General features: G+C 37.7%; 1 protein-coding gene across 3 annotated transcripts in view; it reads left to right on the plus strand.

Moving 5' to 3' along the window:
- Positions 1-22,421, plus strand: part of SLC15A2 (solute carrier family 15 member 2) — a 67,655-nt gene that overhangs the window by 12,015 nt on the left and 33,219 nt on the right. For all 3 annotated transcript variants that reach the window (XM_019839835.3, XM_019839834.3, XM_003991691.6), the window contains exons 8-20: positions 3,378-3,460; positions 3,917-4,003; positions 4,175-4,264; positions 4,357-4,401; positions 5,437-5,469; positions 6,150-6,238; positions 7,427-7,508; positions 8,094-8,228; positions 9,620-9,784; positions 9,934-9,980; positions 10,695-10,805; positions 11,406-11,502; positions 21,541-21,687. In XM_019839835.3, the coding sequence (XP_019695394.2) occupies positions 3,378-3,460; positions 3,917-4,003; positions 4,175-4,264; positions 4,357-4,401; positions 5,437-5,469; positions 6,150-6,238; positions 7,427-7,508; positions 8,094-8,228; positions 9,620-9,784; positions 9,934-9,980; positions 10,695-10,805; positions 11,406-11,502; positions 21,541-21,687 (1,211 nt within the window). The remainder of the gene's footprint in view (positions 1-3,377; positions 3,461-3,916; positions 4,004-4,174; positions 4,265-4,356; positions 4,402-5,436; positions 5,470-6,149; positions 6,239-7,426; positions 7,509-8,093; positions 8,229-9,619; positions 9,785-9,933; positions 9,981-10,694; positions 10,806-11,405; positions 11,503-21,540; positions 21,688-22,421) is intronic.

Genomic DNA, 22,421 nt, shown 5'->3' on the forward strand with positions numbered 1-22,421 from the left:
ACGAAGGAGGGATGTCTGACTAAAACTCTGAAGCTCAGAAAATGTTTGCCTAAACAAATGGTATCTAAGATGAGGCCTAAAAGATTAGCAGGAGTTAATCAAAGAAGACATGATATCTGTAAGACAAGGAAATGAGAGATAATTGTGACATATCTGAAGGCCTTAGAGGAATTCCAGATTGCCCCAGGTATAAATGAGAAAGATAAAGAGAAAAAAGTGACAAAAGCCAGATAACGAACGGCCTTTTAAGTCTTAAGGAATTAGAACTTTATCAAAACATTAGGGAGCTACAAAAAGATTCTGAACAGAGGAATGATTGTTAGATTTTTACTTCTCAGTGGTGTCTCTGACCATAATGTGGAGAAAGAATGGGTTAAGGGTGAAGTAAGGATATTATTTATCTTGATTACTGAATTCTTGGCATTATTTAAAATTTTGTGCTCAAGGTGAGTGTCTCACTCAGCTCAGACTAGTCTCAGCCCTGGTAAAATTGGCAAAACTTGATATGATTAGAAATGTGAAGTGATGGAGAAGATAAATCAATGAATATTAGGGTTCTGACTTGAGCAATTAGGTAGATAGTGGGATCATTACACTAATGAATTTAGTTTGGGATACATTACATTTTAGATGTCTTTGAAAATATAATTGGGGTTATCAAAGAGCTATCTGGAAATACAGGTTTAAAGCTCAGAAGAAATGTTTGGGCTGTAGATAAAGATCTGGAGCTAGTAGTGTATGAAGAGCAATTAAGCTATAAAAATAGATTAAATAACTAAGAGATAGTAAAACTAAAGTAAAAGAGGGCTATGTTAGAGCCCCGAGGAATGCCAGTATTACAAGATAGGCAAAAAGAAAAAGCTCACAAATGAGACTAAGAAGGAATGGCTAAAATGGTAGGGGTTCTATCTTGGATTCTAAGAGGATTTCAAGAAGGGAATTGTTTAGAGTAACAAATGTTACTAAGTGGGAAAGTGAGATAAGGGAGAAAAATCCCCATTGAATATAGCAACAAGAAGGTCACTAATTTGGTGATATCAGTTATGATAGATTGGTGGATTCAAGACAGATTAGAGTAGAATGAGAAGTGAATAAGAGGTAAGAAAGGGAAAATGGTATGTATAGCTGAATGGGACATGGAGTCAAGAGGGTATGTTGGGCATGCTTGAATATCATTAGGAAGATTCCAGTAGAGAAAGAAGTTGAAGATGTGAGAAAAAGACAGTGTAATCAGTATGAAAGCACACATGGCAGAATTACCTTTGTACAGAGGAGGAACATCACCTTCAACTAACTGGAGGGAGAAGAGGATAGCTGTAGATATAGGAATTAATAGATTTTGTGTCAGGAAGTTGAGACAATTCCTATTTGAAGGCTTGTGTTTTCTTTATGAAGTAGGAGGCAACATCATCTACTGCAAGAAAGAATTAGTAGAGAAACTTAAGGTTCCTACTCCTCTTCTTCAGTTAAGTGGCTTTGAAATTTAAGTGTGATCTTACCCAGATAATTACCTGGCCTTCCTTTTATCAGTCCACTGTCCACTCTACTATTGATATTTCTAGCCTCTTTCTAGGATCATTCTTTTTTTTTTTTTTTTAATTTTTTTTTAACGTTTATTTATTTTTTGAGACAGAGAGAGACAGAGCATGAACGGGGGAGGGTCAGAGAGAGAGGGAGACACAGAATCAGAAGCAGGCTCCAGGCTCTGAGCCATCAGCCCAGAGCCTGACGCGGGGCTCGAACTCAGGGACCGCTAGATCGTGTCCTGAGCTGAAGTCGGACGCCCAACCGACTGAGCCACCCAGGCGCCCCTAGGATCATTCTTAGTTTTAGGAGTGGTCTATTTCCCCTCCAAAATCTTCCTCTTGTCTAGATACCTCTTTTGCTGCCCACTTGTCTCCCAGGATTAGCATCCTTTCTCTTAGCCATTTTTTCTGTCAACAATAAGAAGCCTGTGGTAAGTAAAGCGTGCTATTTGGACAAGCTTTGGGGAAACAGAGAATGAATGAAGAAAAAGTGATAAAGGCAATCTGACTGAGAGTAAGAGAATTTAGAAAGTTAAGTTAAGGAAAAGTAAGGGGACTCAGGCATTCTGGTCATAAAGATACTATAAAGTGCTGCTGGTCACTGACAAAGACACCTTTGGTAGAAGAACTTCTAGAGGGACATCTTGCTGGAGCTGGGAAATCCATTAAGGAGGGAAATACATCTGGGACAGTACCAAGATAGAGTCTTCCTGCTGAATTTAGTTAATAAGCTTGAAAAAAATAATACTTAGTATTTCATAATTATAAAAATAATATCATCTAATTGCTGGTTAGTTGGAATGTAGAAAAAAATAAGAAAATAAAATTCACTTATAATTAGCTGTGAAGATGTAGTTAAAGAATATGGGGTAAGGAAAAGAGAATGAGCTCAAGTACAGTAATAGCACAGAATTATTTTTGTAAGAATGATGAATAGTGGTTAGAGTGTAGAGTACCTAATGGGAAATAATGAAACATAAAGTAGGAAATAGTAGATTGAGGTGAGCTCCACAGGGGCCACGTCTTTTTTTATCTAGCAAAGTGTCTAGTGTAAGAATGAGTGAATGAGATGCTTTATGGTTGTTAACAGCATATATTATTTTTGAGTCAGACAAATCTCAGGTCAAAAATACAGTTTCTGGCATTTTATAACTGTAATCTGTACAAATTGCTTAATTTCTTTTATCTTCAATTTCTGCAATAAAATGGAGAGAGTAGTACATGTTTTTCAGGTTAAATCTGTTAATGTATATAAAATGCTTAACACTTTACATATAATAGTAAACCTTCGATAGATGGATAGTGATAATAATAGCCATTAGGATAATAATGAATTTGGGAAGAGCTTTCATGCCAGGAGTTTGGGCTTTTTAGGTAGGTCCTAGAAAGAAGGTTTTAATTTGGCATCAGATAAGAGAAGGAAGAGACCAGGGATTGAAAAACTAGTTGGTAGCCATTTTAATAATCCAGGGTAGAGGTTCTAAGGTACTAAACAAGAGTCCTAGCAGTAGTAATACAAAAGAGGGGCAGATAGGAAATATGTTGAAGAGAGTCTCAATTAAAGTTGATAACACATCAGATGTAGAGATGGAGGAAAAAGAATTCAGAAATGACTTTGATTTCTGTGGCACAAGAAAGTCTCAACAGATTACTTCTCTTAACAATTGACCATTTTATTCTTCTCTGGGATTCCATAATTTGTGTAATTCCAAAGTCAAGAAGTTTAACTCAGTCCCCTCCCTTTATAAGCTTTGCCAGTCACTCCTAACACTTCAGCAGCCTGTCCTTAGTACTGACATACTGAATGTGCTGAATGAGAAGCTAAGAACCTTGTTTGTGTATCAACTGCAGTTGTGTTTGCAATGGGAAGCAAAATATACAGAAAACCACCTCCTGAAGGAAACATAGTGAGTCAAGTTGTCAAGTGTATCTGGGTGAGTGAATTGTTTACCTGCCTTTTTCAATCAATGGGAGAGAGATGCTATGCTGAGTATATAGGCCTTCAAACATGGGTATACATTTTTCCCAATGACTCTGTTCTACTTCTGTACCTTTTGGCAAACTGAGATTAATCAGTCTTCCTCTGTGTCTCTACTTAACCATTAAGTAAAAAAAATAATGTAACCATTTTTGTAAATTGACAAAAATCTTCTGAAATGTGTATATGTAATATATGTTGCCAATAGGATGCAGGAATAGTTTAAAATTATATCTGAAATATTCTGTATTCAATGTCTGATGAAATCAAAGGGTTGGAGTAAGTCAATTAAAGTATGTGTATCTGAGGGAAGGGATAATGAATTAGAAAAGGCATGGGATGCTTTCTTTTTGTCACACTTCTGATATCTATGCTCTGGTATCTATGCTCTGATATTTATGCTCTGCCCTAGTTTGCTATTTCCAACCGTTTCAACAACCGCTCTGGGGACATTCCTAAGCGACAGCACTGGCTGGACTGGGCAGCTGAGAAATACCCAGTAAGTTGGAAGTACAGAAATATCTTATGCCTCCATGGAGATTTTTAATGTCCAAACTGATTCCCTCTTATTGCATTTGACTTCTTCTCTTACTGTTCTGGGACATTTCTACTCTAAACAAGAAAACCAAGTCTAGAAATTCAGCCTGTTCCTTCTTTCCCTTTCTTGCAGAAGCAGCTCATTATGGATGTGAAGGCATTGACCAGGGTACTATTCCTATATATCCCACTTCCCATGTTCTGGGCTCTTTTGGATCAGCAGGTAAGAATGGTTCTTTTGAAAACAACTCCTTATTCCAGCCCCTTTCCTCTCACAGGAAAGGAATTTCTCATAATAGCATCTGTCACCCCTAGGGCTCACGATGGACCTTGCAAGCCACAAGGATGAATGGGAATCTGGTGAGAAAAGATTTTCCAGAGAAATCTATTATTTTCTTTACAATCCATATTAGGGAAAAATTAATTTCTTTGTGTTTTTGCCTGAAAACTGACTTAAGATCATAAGAGAGGTGCCTTTAACATGAAGGTACTGAGTAGGCAAAATTTAAAAAGCTAGTCTAGAAATAAAAACACAGAATCTTCTCTTTAGAAATCAGGAATATAAAGATGGAAAGGTTTAAATGTATACAAGGAAGTACTGAGAAGAGAGTAAATGAAATGATAGAGAGTTGGGATAGAGAATGTTTTCTCCCATCTAAGCCTTCCTGGGGCATAGTAGCATCGGATTTGATTGGTGCCACTACACATTTAGCCCATCCCAGGTTCGTGTAGAGGACCTAGAAATGTGGTACTTTGTACATGGACAAGGAATGGGAAAGTTGTAAACATTTTGTTTTTCCAATCTCCATTCTTTAGCAAACTCAGAGTCTCATCTAGGCTCTCAGTTGTTCTACTTAGATTATTATATTGTTTTTCTACCATCTCAGTTGTGAAGAGGGCAGGGTGGAATGATACCAAGATTTTATTAACCAGTCTATTTGGAGCCTGCAAACTATAATTTTACCTTTTCCCTTTCTCTGGTTGTCCAGAATTTACTATGGTTGTTCTCTCGTTGACCCCTGGAGAACAACTTTGGAAACACTGTGTGTTAGTGGAAGTCATTATCCTAACCATAACATTGTGTTCTGCACATTATCACCTACAACTGCAGTTACTGAAATTAACAAAAACACACTGACTCTACTCTCTCTCAAGAAAACCATAGCACACCGAAAAAGAAAATTCTCCTTTAGGCCTACCTGCCTTCAGCAAGCATTGCCTGAAGCCATTCCCAGTCTGTTTCCCCAAATACCCTTAGAAGTGCAACCATGGCCCTGAACTAAAGACCTGGTGAATTTTATCTTATGTATCTCTCCTACTAATTAGCAATATTTTTGATCCAAGCTATTCTTGTCTTTAGCCACCATCAAAGTGTAATTTATTACAATTTTTCAGGGTGTTTTTGTGCTTCAGCCTGACCAGATGCAGGTAGGAGTTTTCTCTATACTCATGGGGATTTATGGCTTTCCTTATCTATACTTCTACCTGTAATATCAGGATTATCAAATATAACTGGATGTTTGTTTCCTTGTATGCTGAGGAGGATTAAGGATAGGGGTGAAAATATTCTCCTTTTGCCCCACACTTCTCTTTCACATCCTGCCCACTTCCAAGTAGAGTGAATTTTGATCTCACAAGAGAAGTATAAGCTCAGGGTTTTTTTTTTCCATGTCAAGACAGTATTTTGGAAATATTGTCCAAGAAAGTGTAAGGCTTTGTTGTGTGAGTAAAACACAATTGGGTGACTCCCAGTTCTTTTTTAAGCCCTTGTTTAATAATCCCCAATTCTTCCTTCTCTCCTTCACATTTTCCCTTGGGCTGTGGAACAGGAAAAGATAAGTGAAATTGGGAGGGGAAAATTCCCAACTGGTTGGACAGAAAAACAGGTTCAGAGTGAAATTTGTTCTGTGGGATATTGAGAAGCTGAGGTGCTATGCAGGGCAAATAGAGTCCTGGGTATAAAGGACTGAAAGAGGTGGAATCATTCCATACTTAGTACAATGAAAGTATGTTTAAACGTTAGAGTACACACAAGCAAATGAGAGTACGTACTTACACTTGAGGTAGAAGAATATGTGTAATTAATCCTTTTTACCATGATGTTACAGGTACTAAATCCCCTTCTGGTTCTTATCTTCATTCCATTGTTTGACCTTGTCATTTATCGGCTGGTTTCCAAATGTGGAATTAACTTCTCGTAAGTGCTCACTATGCCTTTGTTATTTAAACTGGCTTAATATTTGCTCAGCTTGATAAAAGTTCAATGTCAGTACTTTTCTACTTAGTCACGATTTGTTTTGGTTTATAATTTTTCTGCTTCTATGTATCTAAGTTAAACTAAATGCCTATTGATACTGGAGGATGGGAATTAGAGCTAACTAATTCTTATTATAGACAGTCCAAGCCATTATTGCCGACTGAACTGTGTGATGTTGAAGAGGTAGATCTAAGCTTCATGGAAAGTCAAAAGTATGTGAGAATAGAATCCTAAATCAACTTGTTGCTTTATTCTTGAATGTTGCCTCTTCAAAGTCTAAAGCCTATCATGACAACTAATCCCTTTAAATCTTCTATTGTCTATATGAAACAAAGTGGGTACCTAGTAAGAGTGGGAATAGAGTTGTCCCTAATTACTGCTTTTCCCCCATTCTAAATAGGAGCACCGGGTGTTGTATGGAAATGTTGAATATTGTAGACATGAAACTAATATTACACTGTATGTTAACTAACTGGAATATAAATAAAAACTTAAAAAGAAAAGAAGTGTTATTCTTTGTAAATTTGACCAGAGGGTTTTCAAGCCTTCTCTAATTCCTGATTTAATAGCAATTTCTTTTTGATGACCACATTATCATATTCAAATGTATTCAAATGGTCTTTTTTCATTTACTCATTGAGCAGATATTATTGAGTTCAGCACCAATGCCATGCAAATATAACAGCACAGATCCAGCCCTGAAGGAGTTCACTGTTTAATAAGGGAGGTAGAACACATGCAAGGATAATTATTACACAATGTGATATATATTAAGTGCAGTAAGAAGGGAAACAAAGTGCCAGGGAAATATAGAGCAAGGAGAGTCCTTCCTGCTGACAGTCAAGAAAGACTTATAAAGAAGAAGAAAATGAGGTAAAAATGTATAGTGCCTGGCATATAGCAAATGTTCAATATATCTGGCTGCACTACTATTATTTTTGGTTATGATGACATAATGTATAGAAAGACCATCATAAACAAAAGTTGATGTGGGAAAATGTGGTGCATTAACAGAGAACTCTTCAGTGTGAGGAGTAGCTGGGACCAAATCAGGAAAGGTCTTTAATGGTAGGCTTAGAGGGTTTAGATTTAAAGTTTAGATATATTGTCTCTCCCTTTCCTCTGCAGATCACTTAGGAAAATGGCTGTTGGTATGATCCTAGCAAGCCTGGCGTTTGCAGTTGCAGCAGCTGTAGAGTTAAAAATTAATGTGAGTTCAATAAATCTAAAGCTCCATGAGGGCAAGACCATATCTATGGTATTCACTCTTCTGATTTGTTCAATCCTGGTTGCCTGGGACCTAGCACAGTCAGTACCTGATCTAGACAGTACCTGATCTAAAGAGGGTGCATCATAACTATCCGTGCTAAACGAGTAGATACAAGGGTAGAACAGCAATGTAAAATGAGGCCCACCTCCCACCTGAGTGATTCAGAGTATATTGTCAAGGAATTCCCAAACACTACTATCCAAGGTATCTAGTCATCCCTTTGGGAACACAGGCTTTTGAATATTTGGCAGATGGAATAGCCATTATTGGGGAATGATGTATGAGGCCACAACTGAGTCAAAAAGCATGGAGTTTGTTACGTAGCATCAGTGCTTGCTACACTGAGCTGGTGCTTCCCCCTCCAAACTGCCTTCAAAGTTTTCTAAGCCAAATACTCTTCAGAGGGAGAAAACTGTCCTCTTGACTAGATGGACTAGGCTGTCAGAGATAGGACAGAGCTATGTGTTCTCATTGTATTTGAAGGGTTATTTGTTGGTAATTCTGACATGCATTCTATGCCCTAAGAGAATGACCCCACCGCAGCCCAGTCCTCAAGAGATTTTCCTGCAAGTCTTGAATCTGGCAGATGATGAGGTGAAGGTGACAGTACTGGGAGATGAAAACAATACTCTGCTGGAAGAGTCCCTCAGATCCTTTCAGGTGAGATATGGACTTGACTTAATTAGAAACACATTCAGGGACACCTCGGTGGCTCAGTTGGTTAAGTATCCTGAACTTTGGTTCAGGTTATGATCTTCTGGTTGGTGAGTTCGATCCCCATGATCGGGCTCTGTGCTGACAGCCTGGAGCCTGCTTTGGATTCTGTGTCTCCCTGTCTCTCTGCCCCTCCCTGGCTCACCTCTGTCTGTCTCTCTCTCAAAAATAAATAAACACTAAACAATTTTAAAAAAAGAAACACATTCAGATTATGCATCAAGGTGACAGCATAATATAGTGCACACTTGTGGAGTCAAACTGGCCCCAGTCCAATTCCTGGTTCTGCCATTCCATAGCTATAAGACCCTGAACAAGATACTTTATCTCTAAATCTCAGTTTCATCATCTGTAAAATGGCAATAATTTTTATGCCATAAGCTTAAGCTTTTGTAAGGATAAATATTATATGTAAAGCACTTAGTGTCAGGGACATTGTAAGCTCTCAGTGGGTTGTCATTTGTATTGTTATTTCAAACTGCTTCCTAATATCACATCCTCTGGAAGGATTTGGCTTGTATATTTTCACTAATATTACTGTAAATATTCTGAAATATTTATTTTAAGGTATTATTTTTAATAATAAAAATAATATACATCTATTGTTGAAAACTGAAGAGTATGTAGAAAGACATAAAAATCACCTGTAATTCCACTACCCAGAGATGATCAGTTAAGCATTTTTGTATAAATGAATAAATACGTTTTTAAAAAGTACTCAAACTCTACATGCTGTGTTGAACTTTGATTTTTTTCTTTTTTTTTCTTTAAAAAAATTTTTTTTAACGTTTATTTATTTTTGAGACAGAGAGAGACAGAGCATGAACAGGGGAGGGTCAGAGAGAGAGAGACACAGAATCTGAAACAGGCTCCAGGCTCTGAGCGGTCAGCACAGAGCCCGATGCGGGGCTCGAACTCATGGACCATGAGATCATGACCTGAGCCGAAGTCAGACGCTTAACCGACCAAGCCACCCAGGCGCCCCTGATTTTTTTCTTAACATTAATCATATCATAATCATCCTTCTTTGTCGAGAGCATGATTTTAATGGACACATGATATTCCATTTTATGGATATATCATAGTTTACTGAGGTATATCCTTATAGGTATTTAAGATTTTTTTAATTATACATAATCCTATAATGAACATCCTTACTCATAAATCTTTATGCATGCCTCCAATTACTCTAATATAGCATATTCCTAAAAACAGAATTGCTAGGTTAAAGGGCAAAGTTGAAAGTATCTGATGAGCTCAACTGCCCTGGGATGCTATGAGACTGTGATGTCTACAATGCATCAGAAGTTGAGCATGACAATTTCTTCATTCCACAGAAGATGCCACACTATGCCCAACTCCACCTAAAGACAAAAAGCCAGGATTTCCACTTCTACCTAACATATCATAATCTGTCCGTCTACACTAAACATTCTGTGGAGGAGAAGAACTGGTACAGTCTGATCCTTCGAGAAGGTGGAAAAAATATTTCCAGCATGATGGTAAGTTGAGGAATGATCTAGGTTCCAAACTGTTATCTTTTTTTGACTGGATCATTTATATCTTACCAAAGATATGCCTGATGATCAGATTTCTGACTATCAGTTCCTTGTTGTCACCAGTAACTGATTTTTACTTTCCTCTATTACAGGTGAAGGATGAAGGAAACAAAACAGCCAATGGGATGACAACTGTGAGGTTTGGATGTCAAGGAGACCCCAGGCCACTCTGTTTTGAATCTTGGTCTCTCTTCTGATCTGTGGGGCTTCAGATAAAGTAGCCTCACATTCTATTTGTCTTGTACAGGGATTCTCTCTCCTATAATATCAAGGGCATGGGTATCAGAGGCATTTTCCAGGACAATGAGAGACAGGTTTGCTTTCCCATGTGGTATTAAAAGATGACCCTGTATCTGTATATGCCCCCGGTGCTCTAATGTGTACATCCCTTTTTGTTGAATTTTATCCACTTATCTTGCTCTCAGGAAAATAACTGAGTACTTCCCTCTCTGTGATCACCAGAGAAAAATTTAGAAGTGAGCAAATAATCCTTTCTTCATGGTTGGTGGTTGAATATCCCTTATTGTTACTGTGTTTTTAAAGCATAGTTTTTTGTAAACCTGTAGAAGCCCTATGGTGTAGTAAAGGTAACACCTTTGGTTTTGAATCCAGATAAGGCAAAAATCATGTCAGGTATCCAGGGAAAGTTACAGAGATAGAGAACCCAAGAGGTCACTGGTCTCTGTAGCAGGAATCAGGCATGAAATAGAGAGATGCACATGCTTATGGCCGTCAAGATTAGGTGGTTGCTATTGTGTGCCAAAAACTGTTCTAGGCACTGGGAATATAGCGGTAAACAGGTGTCCCTGTTTGGGAGGGTTTGTCTGATGTGTGACAATGTCTCTACCCTTAGGTTTATTAATACATTACACAAAGAAGTCAACATCTCCCTGACTACAGATATCTTCCTCAGTGTTGGTGAAGACTATGGTGTGTCTGCTTACATAACTGTACAAAGTGGAGAGTAAGAGCATTACCCTTGTGGACCTTTTACTTTTATCAACAATTGTTTTTTATTTTTATTTTTATTTTTCATTTTTGCAATTTCATTTTATTCCACTGGCCCAATGTCATTGTACAAATAAAATTCAGTTGCGTTCCAAATAGCACAACAGAGTCTTCTGGAATGGCACCCTACATATAACAATTGTTTTTTAAATGTTTTCTTTGCATATAGGTGTGGGGATTGATTTTGAGTATACTCAGGTTTCCTGTTTTATACTGTTTCACTAATTCTTAAGACTTGGATGAGAAAAACACATAAGGCTTGGATGAGAAGACTGAGGGCCTGAAGCCCACAAAAGAAGATGATTTGTGCCTTCTTTATTCAGGCATAAGGTTAAAAAAAAAACTACCTGACAGACAATGAAGAGCTCAGATCTGGGTCAGAAAAACCTGGCATTAAAATCAATCACTCCTAGAGACTTCTTTTCAAAGAGAAATGGTAGCTTTGCTGCTTGACTCACCATGAATAGAGAGATGAGGTCACTCTTTCCCTGGAGATGGGAATGCATTTTCTAGAATAAATGTGGTGTTTATTCTAACTAAAATTGTCCTGTTCCAGATATGCTGCAGTACATTGTAGAACAGAAGATAAGGACTTTTTACTGAATATGGGTCTACTAGACTTTGGTGCAACTTATCTGTTTGTTATTACTAATGTAAGTAACTCATGACCACCCTACTCTCTCCTTCCATATATCTGTATCTATATTTATATCTATATATTTATTATCTGTATCTGTATTTATCCTGGGATCCAAAGAAAACTGTATGTTGGTGCAGGGTCACATACTTATTTCTAGTGTAAAGTGATAGGTTCTTTCGGGACTTTAGAAAGTCTATTAAGGTCTCTATAAGGGACATTAAAAGAGATAACATAGGCAATAGGCATATAATAGAAATATAGAATGATATAATAGGTGGACTTTTGTGTCTGAATTCTTTCATTTGGCATATTTTCCAAGGTTCATTCATGTTGTAGGATGTATCGGTGCTTCATTTCTTGTTACTATTCATTAATATTCCATTATATAGATGTAACACATTTTATTTGTCAATTCATCAGTTAATGGACAGTTGGGTTGTTTCTACCTTTTCACTATTATAAATAATGTTGTTATGAACATTCATGTACAAGTTTTTGCATGGACATTTTCTTTTTTTTTTTTTAATGTTTATTTATTTTTGAGACAGAGAGAGAGCATGAACAGGGGAGGGGCAGAGAGAGAGGGAGACACAGAATCTGAAACAGGCTCCAGGCTCTGAGCGGTCAGCACAGAGCCCGATGCGGGGCTCGAACTCACAGACGTGAGATCATGACCTGAGCCGAAGTCGGACGCTTAACCGACCGAGCCACCCAGGCGCCCCATGCATGGACATTTTCATTTCTCTTGAGTATATATGTATGAGTGGAATTTCTGGGTCACATGGTAACTCTAAGTTTTAACCATCTGAGGCACCACTAGGAACTTTTCCAAAATGAATTCCATTTTACATTCCCACCAATAGTGTGTGAAGGTTGAAATTCCTCCTCATCTTCACCAACACTTTTTTTCTGTCTTTTTTATACCCATCCTAGTACATGTGAATAATATCTCATTGTGCTTGTGAGGGGGGGGGCGGGGGACACAGAATCCGAAGGAGGCTTCAGGCTAGGAGCTGTCAGCACAGAGCCCGACGTGGGGCTCAAACTCACAAACTGTGAGATCATGACCTGAGCCGAATGCTCAACTGACTGAGCCACCCAGGCGCCCCTTTCTCCTCTAGCTTCTAGTGGTTTTCTGGCAACATTTGGTATTCCTTGATATGTAGAAGAATCACCCCAATCTCTGCCTTCAAGAGAAGGCTTGTCTGTGTCCAACATTCTTTTTTACGAGAATACCAGCCACAGTGGATTAGAACCCACCCTAATGACCCCATTTTCACATGACTAATTATATCTGCAAAAAACCTATATCCAAGTAAGGTCACATTCTCAGGACTCAGTTGGGGTTAGGCCTTCAACATATGAATTTTAAGGGGACGCAATTCAACCCATAACACTTGTATTCCTGTTATTATTCTACTTTTTGTTTGTTCGGTTTTTTTGTATGCTACTCAGGATAGAAGTCATACATATTGTTTCTGAATGCCAGGATCTAATAAGCATTTAAAGTAAACATCATAAATTGGAGCTTGGGGGCCATTTTTTCCATAGTCCTATTTTCTTTGGCCTGCACAGGACTGACAAAAGCAATAATAATCATTATTAGTTGACAATACTTAAAATTCAGTGGATTTCATGTAAGAAGCTGGATTCTTAACATTTCTCTCTCTTTTTAAAAAATTTTAGTTTTTTAACATATAATGCAATATTGGTTTCAGGAGTAGAATCCAGTGACCCATCATTTACGTAAAAAATTCAGTGTTCATCACAATAAGTGCCCTCCTTAGTACCCATCACCCATCCAGCCCATCTCCCAACCACCTCCCTCCATCAACCCATAGTTTATTCTCTATCATTAAGAGTATCTTGTGGTTTGTTTCCCTTTCTTCTCTTTTCCCCTTTCTTTCATATGTTCCTTTGTCTTGTTTCTTAAATTCCACATGAGTTAAATCATATGGTATTTGTCTTTCTCTGATTAACTTATTTTGCTTAGCATAATACATTCTGGCTCCATCCATATCATTGCAAATGGCAAAATTTCATTCTTTTTGATGGCTAATATTCCACTATATATATAGTATATATACATACACACACACACACACACACACACACACACACACACACACACCAAATCTTCTTTATCTGTTCATCAGTTTATGGACAGTTGGGCTCTCCCCATAGTTTGGCTATTGTTGATAATGCTGCTATTAACATTGGGGTGCATATACCCCTTTGAATCTGTATTTTGTATCCTTTGGGTAAATACCTAATAGTGCAATTGCTAGACTGTAGGGTAGTTCTATTTTTACTTTCATAAGGAACCTCCATACTATTCTCAGGAGTGTCTGCACCAGTTTGCATTCCCACCAACAGTGCATGAGGGTTCCCCTTTCTCTGCATCCTCACCAATACCTGTTATATCTTGCATTGTTAATTTTAGCCATTTTGACAGGTGCGAGGTGGTATTTCATTGTGTTTATTTTTTTTGTTTGTTTTCCTGATGATGAGTGATGTTAAGCATCTTTTCATGTGTCTGTTAGCCATCTGGATGTCTTTTTTGGAAAAGTGTCTATGCATGTATTCTGCCCATTTCTTAACTGAGTTATTTGGTTTTTGGGTGTTGAGTTTGATACGTTATTTATAGATTTTTGGTACTAACATTTATTAGTTATGCCATTTTCAAATATCTTCTCCCATTCTGTAGGATGCCTTTTAGTTGTGTTGATCGTTTCCTTCACTGTGCAGAAGATTTTTATCGTGAAGTCCCAATACTTCCTGTTGGCTTTTGTTTCCCTTGCCTTCAGCGACATGTCTAGTAAGAAGTTTCTTCAGCTGAAGTCAAAGAAGTTTGCTACCTGTTTTATCCTGTAGGATTTTGATGGTTTCCTGTCACACATTTGGGTCTTTCATCCATTTTGAATTTGCTTTTGTGTATGGTGTAAGAAAGTGGCCTAGTTTCGTTCTTCTACATGTTGCCATCCAGTTTTCCTAACACCATTTGTTGAAAATACTTTTTCCCATTGGGTATTCTTTCCTGCTTTGTCAAAGATTAGTTGGCAGTATAGTTGTGGATCCATTTCTGGGTTCTCTGTTCTGTTCCATTAATCTATGTGTCTGTTTTTGTGCCAGTACCATATTGTCTTGATGCCTACAGCTTTGTAATACAGCTTGAAATCCAGAATCATGATGCCTCCAGTTTTGTTTTTCTTTTACAGGATTGCTTTGGCTATCTGGAGTTTTTTGTGGTTCCATACAAATTTTAAGATTTTATCTAGCTCTGTGAAAAATGCTTGTGGTATTTTGATAGGGATTGCATTAAATGTGTAGATTGCTGTATGGAAACCAATTTGACAATAAATTATATTTAATATAAAAAATGTGTAGATTGCTTTGGGTAGTATGGACATTTTAATAATGTTTGTTCTTCCAATCCATGAGTATGGAAGCTTTTCCATTTCTTTGTGTTCTCTTCAATTTCTTTCATAAGTGTTCTATAATTTTCAGAGTATACATCTTTTACCTCTTTAGTTAGGTTTATTCCTAGGTATCTCATTGTTTTAATGCAATTGCAAATGAGATCTATTCCTTGATTTCTTTTTCTGCTGCTTTATTATTGGTATATAGAAATGCAACAGATTTCTGCACATTGATTTTATATCCTGCAACTTTGGTGAATTCATGAATTAATTCTAGCAATTTTTTAGTGGAGTCTTTCAGGTTTTCTACATAGAATATCATGTCATCTGCAAATAGTGAAAGTTGCACTTTTTCCTTGCCAATTCCGAGGCCTTTTATTTCTTTTTGTTGTCTGATTGCTGAGGCTAAGACTTCTACAACTATATTAAATAGTAATGGGGAGAGTGGACATCCTTGTCTTATACCCGACTGTAGGAGAAAAGCTCTCTGTTTTTCCCTATTGAGAATGTTACTAGCTGTTGGTCTTTCATATATGGCCTTTATGACGTTGAGGTATGTTCCATATATCCCACCTTCTTGTGGGTTTTTATCAAGAAAGGATGCTGTGTTTTGTTAAATGCTTTTTCTGCATCTATTGACAGGATCATATGGTTCTTAGACTTTCTTTTATTAATGTAGGGTATCACATTGGTGGATTTGTGGATATTGAACCAGCCCTGCAGCCCAGGAACATATCCCACTTATCATGGTGAATAATTCTTTTAATGTACTGTTGAATTCAATTTGCTAGTATCTTGTTGAGAATTTTTGCATCCAGGTTCATCAGGTATATTGGCCTGTAATTCTCCTTTTTAGTGGAGTCTTTGGTTTTGGAATCATGGTAATGCTAGCTTTGCAGAATGAGTTTAGAAGTTTTTCTTCCATTTCTATATTTTGGAAGAGTCTGAGAAGAATGGGTATTAACTCTTCTTTAAATATCTGGTAGAATTCCCCCTGGGAAGCCAGAAATTGTTGATTACTGATTTAATTTCTTTGCTGGTTACACATCTGTTGAAATTTTCTATTTCTTCCTGTTTCAGTTTTGGTAGTGTGTGAGTTTCTAGGAATTTATCCATTTCCTCCAGATTGTCCTGTTTGTCGGCATATAATTTTTCATGGTATTCTTTTATAATTGTTTGTATTTCTGAGGTGTTGGTTATGATCTGTCCTCTTTCATTCTTGATTTTATCTATTTTGGTCCTTTCTCTTTTCTTTTTGCTAAGTCTGGCTAGGGGTTATCAATTTTGTTAATTATTTCGAAGAACCAGCTCTTAGTTTCATCGATCTTTTTACTGGATTTTGTTCTATATCATTTATTTCTGCTCTAATCTTTATTGTATCCCTTCTTCTGCTGGCTTTAGTCTTTATTTGCTGTTCCTTTTCTAGCTTCTTTAACTGTAAAGTTAGATTGTCCATTTGGGACCTTTCTTGCTTCTTGAGATAGACCTGAATTGCAATATACTTCCCTCTTAAGACTGCCTTTGCTGCATCCAAAAGGCTTTGGACTGTGATGTTTTCGTTTTCATTTTCTTTTTTCTTGTGGTTGACTTCAAGTTTCATAGCGTTGTGATCTGAAAATATGCATGGTATGATCTTGATCTTTTTGTTCTTGTTGAGGGATGATTTGTGATTCAGTATATGATCTATTCTGAAGAATGTTCCTTGTGCACTCGAAAAGAATGTGTATTCTGCTGTTTTAAGATGAAATGTTCTGAATATATGTTAAGTCCATCTGGTCCAGTGTGTCATTCAAAGCCATTGTCTCCTTGTTCATTGTCAGCTTAGGTGATCTCTCCATTGTTGTAAGTGGGGTGTTAAAGTCCCCTACTATTGTTGTATTATTATCAATGAGTTTATTTATGTTTGTTATTAATTGATTTATGTATCAATTATGATATAATGCCCTTGTTCATTTCTTATTTCAGTCTTTGTTTTAAAATCTAGTTTGTGTGGGGCGCCTGAGTGGCTCAGTTGGTTAACCGTCAACCTTGGCTCACGTCATGATCTCACAGTTCATGAGTTCGAGCGCCGCGTCAGGCTCTGGGCTGACAGCTCAGAACCTGGAGACTGCTTCAGATTCCGTGTCTCCATCTGCCCTTCCGTTGCTTGCACTCTGTTTCTCGCATTGTCTCAAAAGTAAATAAACATTAAAAAAACTTAAAATCTAGTTTGTCTAGATAGAAGAATGGCTACTCTGGCTTTCTTTTGATGTCCATTCACATGATAGATAGTTCTCCATAGCCTCACTTTTAAACTGTAGATATCTTTAGGTCTAAAATGTGTCTCTTGTAGGCAGAAAATTGATAGATTTTTTTTTTTTATCCATTCTGCTACTCTATGTCTTTTGATTGGAGCACTTAATCCATTTACATTCAGAGTGATTATTGAAATTCATGAATTTAGTGCCATTGTGTTACCTGTAGAGTTGGTGTATCTGGTGATGCTCTCAGGTCCTTTCTAGTCTTTCTTGCTTTTGGTCTTTTTTTTTTTCCTCCACTCAGAGTCCCACTTCAAATTTCTTATCGTGCTGGTTTAGTGGTCACAAACTCCTTTAGTTTTTGTTTGGGAAATTCTTTATCTCTCCAACAGCCTTGCTGGATAGAGTGTTCTTGGCTGCTTATTTTTTACATTCAGTATGTTGAATATATTTTGCCACACCTTTCTGACCTGCCAAGTTTCTGTGGACAGATATTCTGCAAACCTGGTCTGTCTTCCCTGGTAGGTTAAGGACTGGCCCCCCCCCCCCCCAGCAGCTTTCAGGATTCTTTCCTTGTCTGTGTATACTGTGAATTTGACTATGATATGTCTTGGCCATAGCCAGATTTTGTTGGATTTAATGGGAGTTTTCTGTGCTTCTTGGATTTTGATGTTTGTGTCTTTCCCCAGATTAGGGAAGTTTTCAGCTATAATTTGCTCACATAATCCTTCTGCCCCCTTTTCTCTCTCTTCATCTTCTGGCACTCCTGTGATATAAATGTTATTATGTTTTAACAAATTGCTGAGTTCCTTAAGTCTGCCTTTGTGATCTCTAACCTTTGTTTCCCTCTTCTTTTCAGCTTCATTATTTTCCATAATTTTATCTTCTATGTCACTAATTTGTTCTTCTGCCTCATCCATACTCGTTTTTGTGGCCTCCATTTGGGTTTACATCTTTGTTATAGCATTTTTAATTTCAGCCTGACTAGATTTTAGTTCTTTTATCTCTGCATAAATGATTCTGTGGTGTCGTCTATGCTTTTTTTCAAGCCCTGCTAGTATCCTTATAATCATTGTTTTATTTATTTTAAAAGATTTTTTAAATGTTTATTTATTTTTGAGAGGGGGGAGGGGCAGAGAGGGAGACAGAATCTGAAGTAGGCTCCCCACTGTCAGCACAAAGCCCACTGTGGGGCTCAAACCCGCCAACCATGAGATCATGACCTGAGCCGAAGTCCAAGGCTCAACTGACTGAGCCACCCAGGCATCCCATAATCATTGTTTCAAATTCTAGTTCAGAGATCTTACTTACATCTGCATTGACCAAATACCTGGTCATCATTTCTTCCTGTTCTTTCTTTTGAGGTGAATTCCTCTATCTTGTCATTTTGGAGGAAGAAAAACCAACAATAATAGAATGAAATAAAAATGAAAAATAAAGGGAGCCAGATCCTAGGTGTGTTTTTGTCTATTTGTTAAAAGAGGCTTGATAGAAAAAAAAAAGAAAAGAGAAAAGAGGAGAGAAAAAAATTTAATTTAAAATTTAAAAAATAAAAAGAATAATAAAATAAAATTAAAAAATTGTGCTTTTTCTGTATACAAGAAACAAAAGAAAAGAAAAACAACAACATCAACAACAAAACAAAAACAGAAGGAACAACAAATGAACAAACAAACAAAAATGAAGCTAGATCCAGTTTCCCCTATAACTGAAACTTTGCAGCAGTCTGTGATCAGTAGACTAAGCTCAGGGAAGGGATCTGTGCTGGTCTTCTGCAGGAGGGGCCTCCAGGGCACAGTGGAGGTGGGGGGGGGGGGTTGATGGTAGGAGGAAGGCTTGATGTAACAGCTCCATTCTCCACTTGGTGGCATTGTGTAGCTCACTGGAGTTGATTAGTGTTTGTGGGCTAATGGTGGAAATGCCTTCACCCCACTCCCTAGTCTCCAGAGTGTGAAGTTTGTACCTTCACAGATGTGCAGTTGCCCCTTTTGTCTCCCAGGCATCGATCAGCTCCCTGCCTTCCCCCTGTCTCCCAGGTATCAGCCTACTAGGGAGTGGCTCCCTCCAGATTTTTATCTCAGGAATGGCTGTGTTTCAAAACCCCACACTTCAGATACCTCCACAGTTCCAGAGAAAAGGGTCTTGCTGCACTGTGGCCCACTTGTCCCAGGAAATGGTTGTACCATTATGCAGCAGTAGCAGCTCAGAGTTTGTGGTAAATTGCAACACATATTCCGCTCCAGGGTTTGCTACCCTCAGGCAGTGTCTGTTTTTATATGGGTGAATGTGGCAGTTTGATGGTGCCCACTGGGTCTCTTGCCCATGGGGAGACTGTATCACCTCTACTAAATGCACTCCAAGCTGGGGAACCCATTCTCCCTGTGCAACCCAGGGAATCCTCAGACCATGCTGCCCATTCCCAGGGTTCTGGCCTGCTTTCTCACCAGAGAACCACTAGGGAGGGACTAACCTCTGAAACTTCAGACTCTGTGCTCCACTGTTTATAAAAACCTGGTGGTAGTGAAAACTTCTCCTTTTCTTTTCCCCATGCTAAGTTTTTTTGCGCAGTCCCCTGTGCATGTTTTTACTCTTTCTCTCTGTTTTCAGAGGGAAGAGTGCTTTTTTGCACAAACCCTCTCTCCCCTCTCTTTCTCCTCTCTGTGAAAATGCTTTCCTCCCCCTCTGCAGCACCACGGCTTATCTCTCCCCCATTTCACCTCACTGCACCATATACCTGCCACATTCTCTCCCACAAATTATGTAGATTGTTCTGTTAATCCTCAGCTTGATTTCCCAGCTGTTCAAAATGGTTTGATATTGATCTAGCTGTGTTCAAGGGACAAGACCAGGGTTCCCTTATTACTCTGCCATCTTAACTCTTCCTCTCCTTTCTTAAGTTTCTTAAAAAACAGCAACAGAAGATTTAATTACAAGTATTACCATGTCAATTAGCTGGTGCTGTAATGGCTATGCCCTTTAGATGAGGCCTGTGCTATCCACTTTACCACAGCCCCCATCATTCCCATTTAGCCTGCTTCGTTTTCTTAATTGTTTGCCTGTGGGTATTTGAGTATGAGACCTTGATTTAGAAGCTTAAGTCACGGTCTTCTATTAGCCTAAGAAAACCCGAACATATGTCTATGTATTGTTCATAATATCAATTGAAGCAAAATTTACCTATTTTGAACCTAATGACCCTTTGACTCAGAAAATGAAGGACATTTGGATGTCAGACACTTTTGATTTCAAGGACTTTTGATCTTGATGTTTTAATTGCTATTTTAATCACATTATACTTTAGATAATATACCTACTACCTAATAATGGTTTCACTTCAAGAAATACATGTAATTTTGGAGTTTTTATTCCATTTATAACAAATATTAGTAGACATAGCCTATATAAAATAAAACCAACCATAACTAAAAACCTACAGACAAAGAAATGAAGATTATAGAATCACATATATTTGGTAACATTAATAACAACAACAACAATAAAAGACCCTGAAAAAAATATTTGTGACCAAAATTCTACAGAAAAATTATCTCTTTTTCACATAATTTGAATGTGTGAGATTTGAGTTAAAAAATAACGGCCAGTAAATAGAATTAAAAATAGCAGGCACTATTTGATATAGATTTTTCAACATTTTGATCCAACATTTTGATCAGCAAAATGTTTAATGTAAGGTATACCAAGAAAATAATTAATTTTGATAAAAGTAATTTTAGTAAAATAAAAATTTTAATGGAAAATGTCCAAAACCAGTTTAATTATGCTTACATAGAAAACTGGACAAGGAAGTAACTTTCTCAAGAACATGCTGAAAATTCATTGTGTTTGTATAATTTAGATGCCATTTTATATTTAAAATATTGGTCAGGGGGCACCTGGGTGGCTCAGTTGGTTAAGCATCTGACTTTGGCTCAGGTCATGATCTTGCTGTTCATGAGTTGGAGCCCTGTGTAGGGCTCTGTGCTGACAGATCAGAGCCTGGAGTCTGTTTCAGGTTCTGTGTCTCCCTCTCTCTGCCCCTGCCCCCGCCCCTCTCAAAAATAAATAAACATTTTAAAAATTTTTTTAAAATAAAATAAAATGTTAGCCAGGATCAAAATACCTATAGTTCAAAATGATGGAAATCCAAACTACAGTATCAAAATATTCCGCCATTTTAAGGACTTTGTCAATAATGGTATCTGATTGACTGAAGCCTGGTAAGTGAGTGCAGTGTTACCAAAAAGAATTTCAAAAACTGAAATTGTATAGAATTTGTTCAGTTTCTTGAAGGATGAAAATACAAAAAGAGGATGAATATAAGATCACATAATGCTGTAGGTTAGAAAAATTCACTTGTGACTGCTGATAAGCCTATTTCTTCTTTCTCTCACTAAGAACACCAATCAGGATCCTCAGGCCTGGAAGATGAAAGACACTCCAGCCAACAAACTGTCCATTGCATGGCAGCTACCACAATATGCCCTGGTTACAGCTGGGGAGGTCATGTTCTCTGTCACAGGACTTGAGTTTTCTTATTCTCAGGTAAGTTTTTCCAAGTGAAAAGTGGAGGTATATATATATTTCTCAGAGAAGGATGAGGTTTAATCCTAGCACTGCCTTAAATAGGTATGTGATCCTGGTCAAGACCTCTCTATTTTTCAGCCTTAGATTCCTTACATATGACCCTGAACAGAGAGTCATCTTGACTCCCAGGATCATGGCAGGGCAGCATAGTAGGTGATGCTGTTTGGGATCTAGGAAAGGGTACTTTAGGAATGAGGACTGTGGGATCGCCTGCTGGCTCAGTAGGTTGAGTGTCCAACTTCTGCTCAGGTCATGATCTTGCAGTTCATGAGTTGGAGCCCTGTGTTAGGCTCTGTGCTGACAGCTCAGAGCCTGGAGCCTGTTTCAGATTCTGTGCCTCCCTCTCTCTCTCTGCACCTCCCCACTCGGGATCTGTCTCTCTTTCAAAAATAAAAATAGATCACAAAAAAAATTTTTTTTTAAAGAATAAGGACTGTGCAGTCAAACTGGCCATGTTCAAATTCTGACTGTACAACCTATTGCAAAAACTTGAGCAAATTAATGATCTCTGATGCTGTTTTTCTTTGTGTATAAAATAAGAATACTGGTAGAATTTATCTCTTAGGGTATAATGAAGATTTTATGGTATAATGAATTAAAATATTCAATTAAGAGCTCCATCTTATTTTTACTGTTAACATTATTTCCATGCCCTGAATCAAACACCACAGCTGAACTTGGGGGGTGGGGCA

This window comes from Felis catus, chromosome C2, assembly GCF_018350175.1.
Source record: "Felis catus isolate Fca126 chromosome C2, F.catus_Fca126_mat1.0, whole genome shotgun sequence".
Classification (NCBI taxonomy): Eukaryota; Metazoa; Chordata; class Mammalia; order Carnivora; family Felidae; genus Felis; species Felis catus.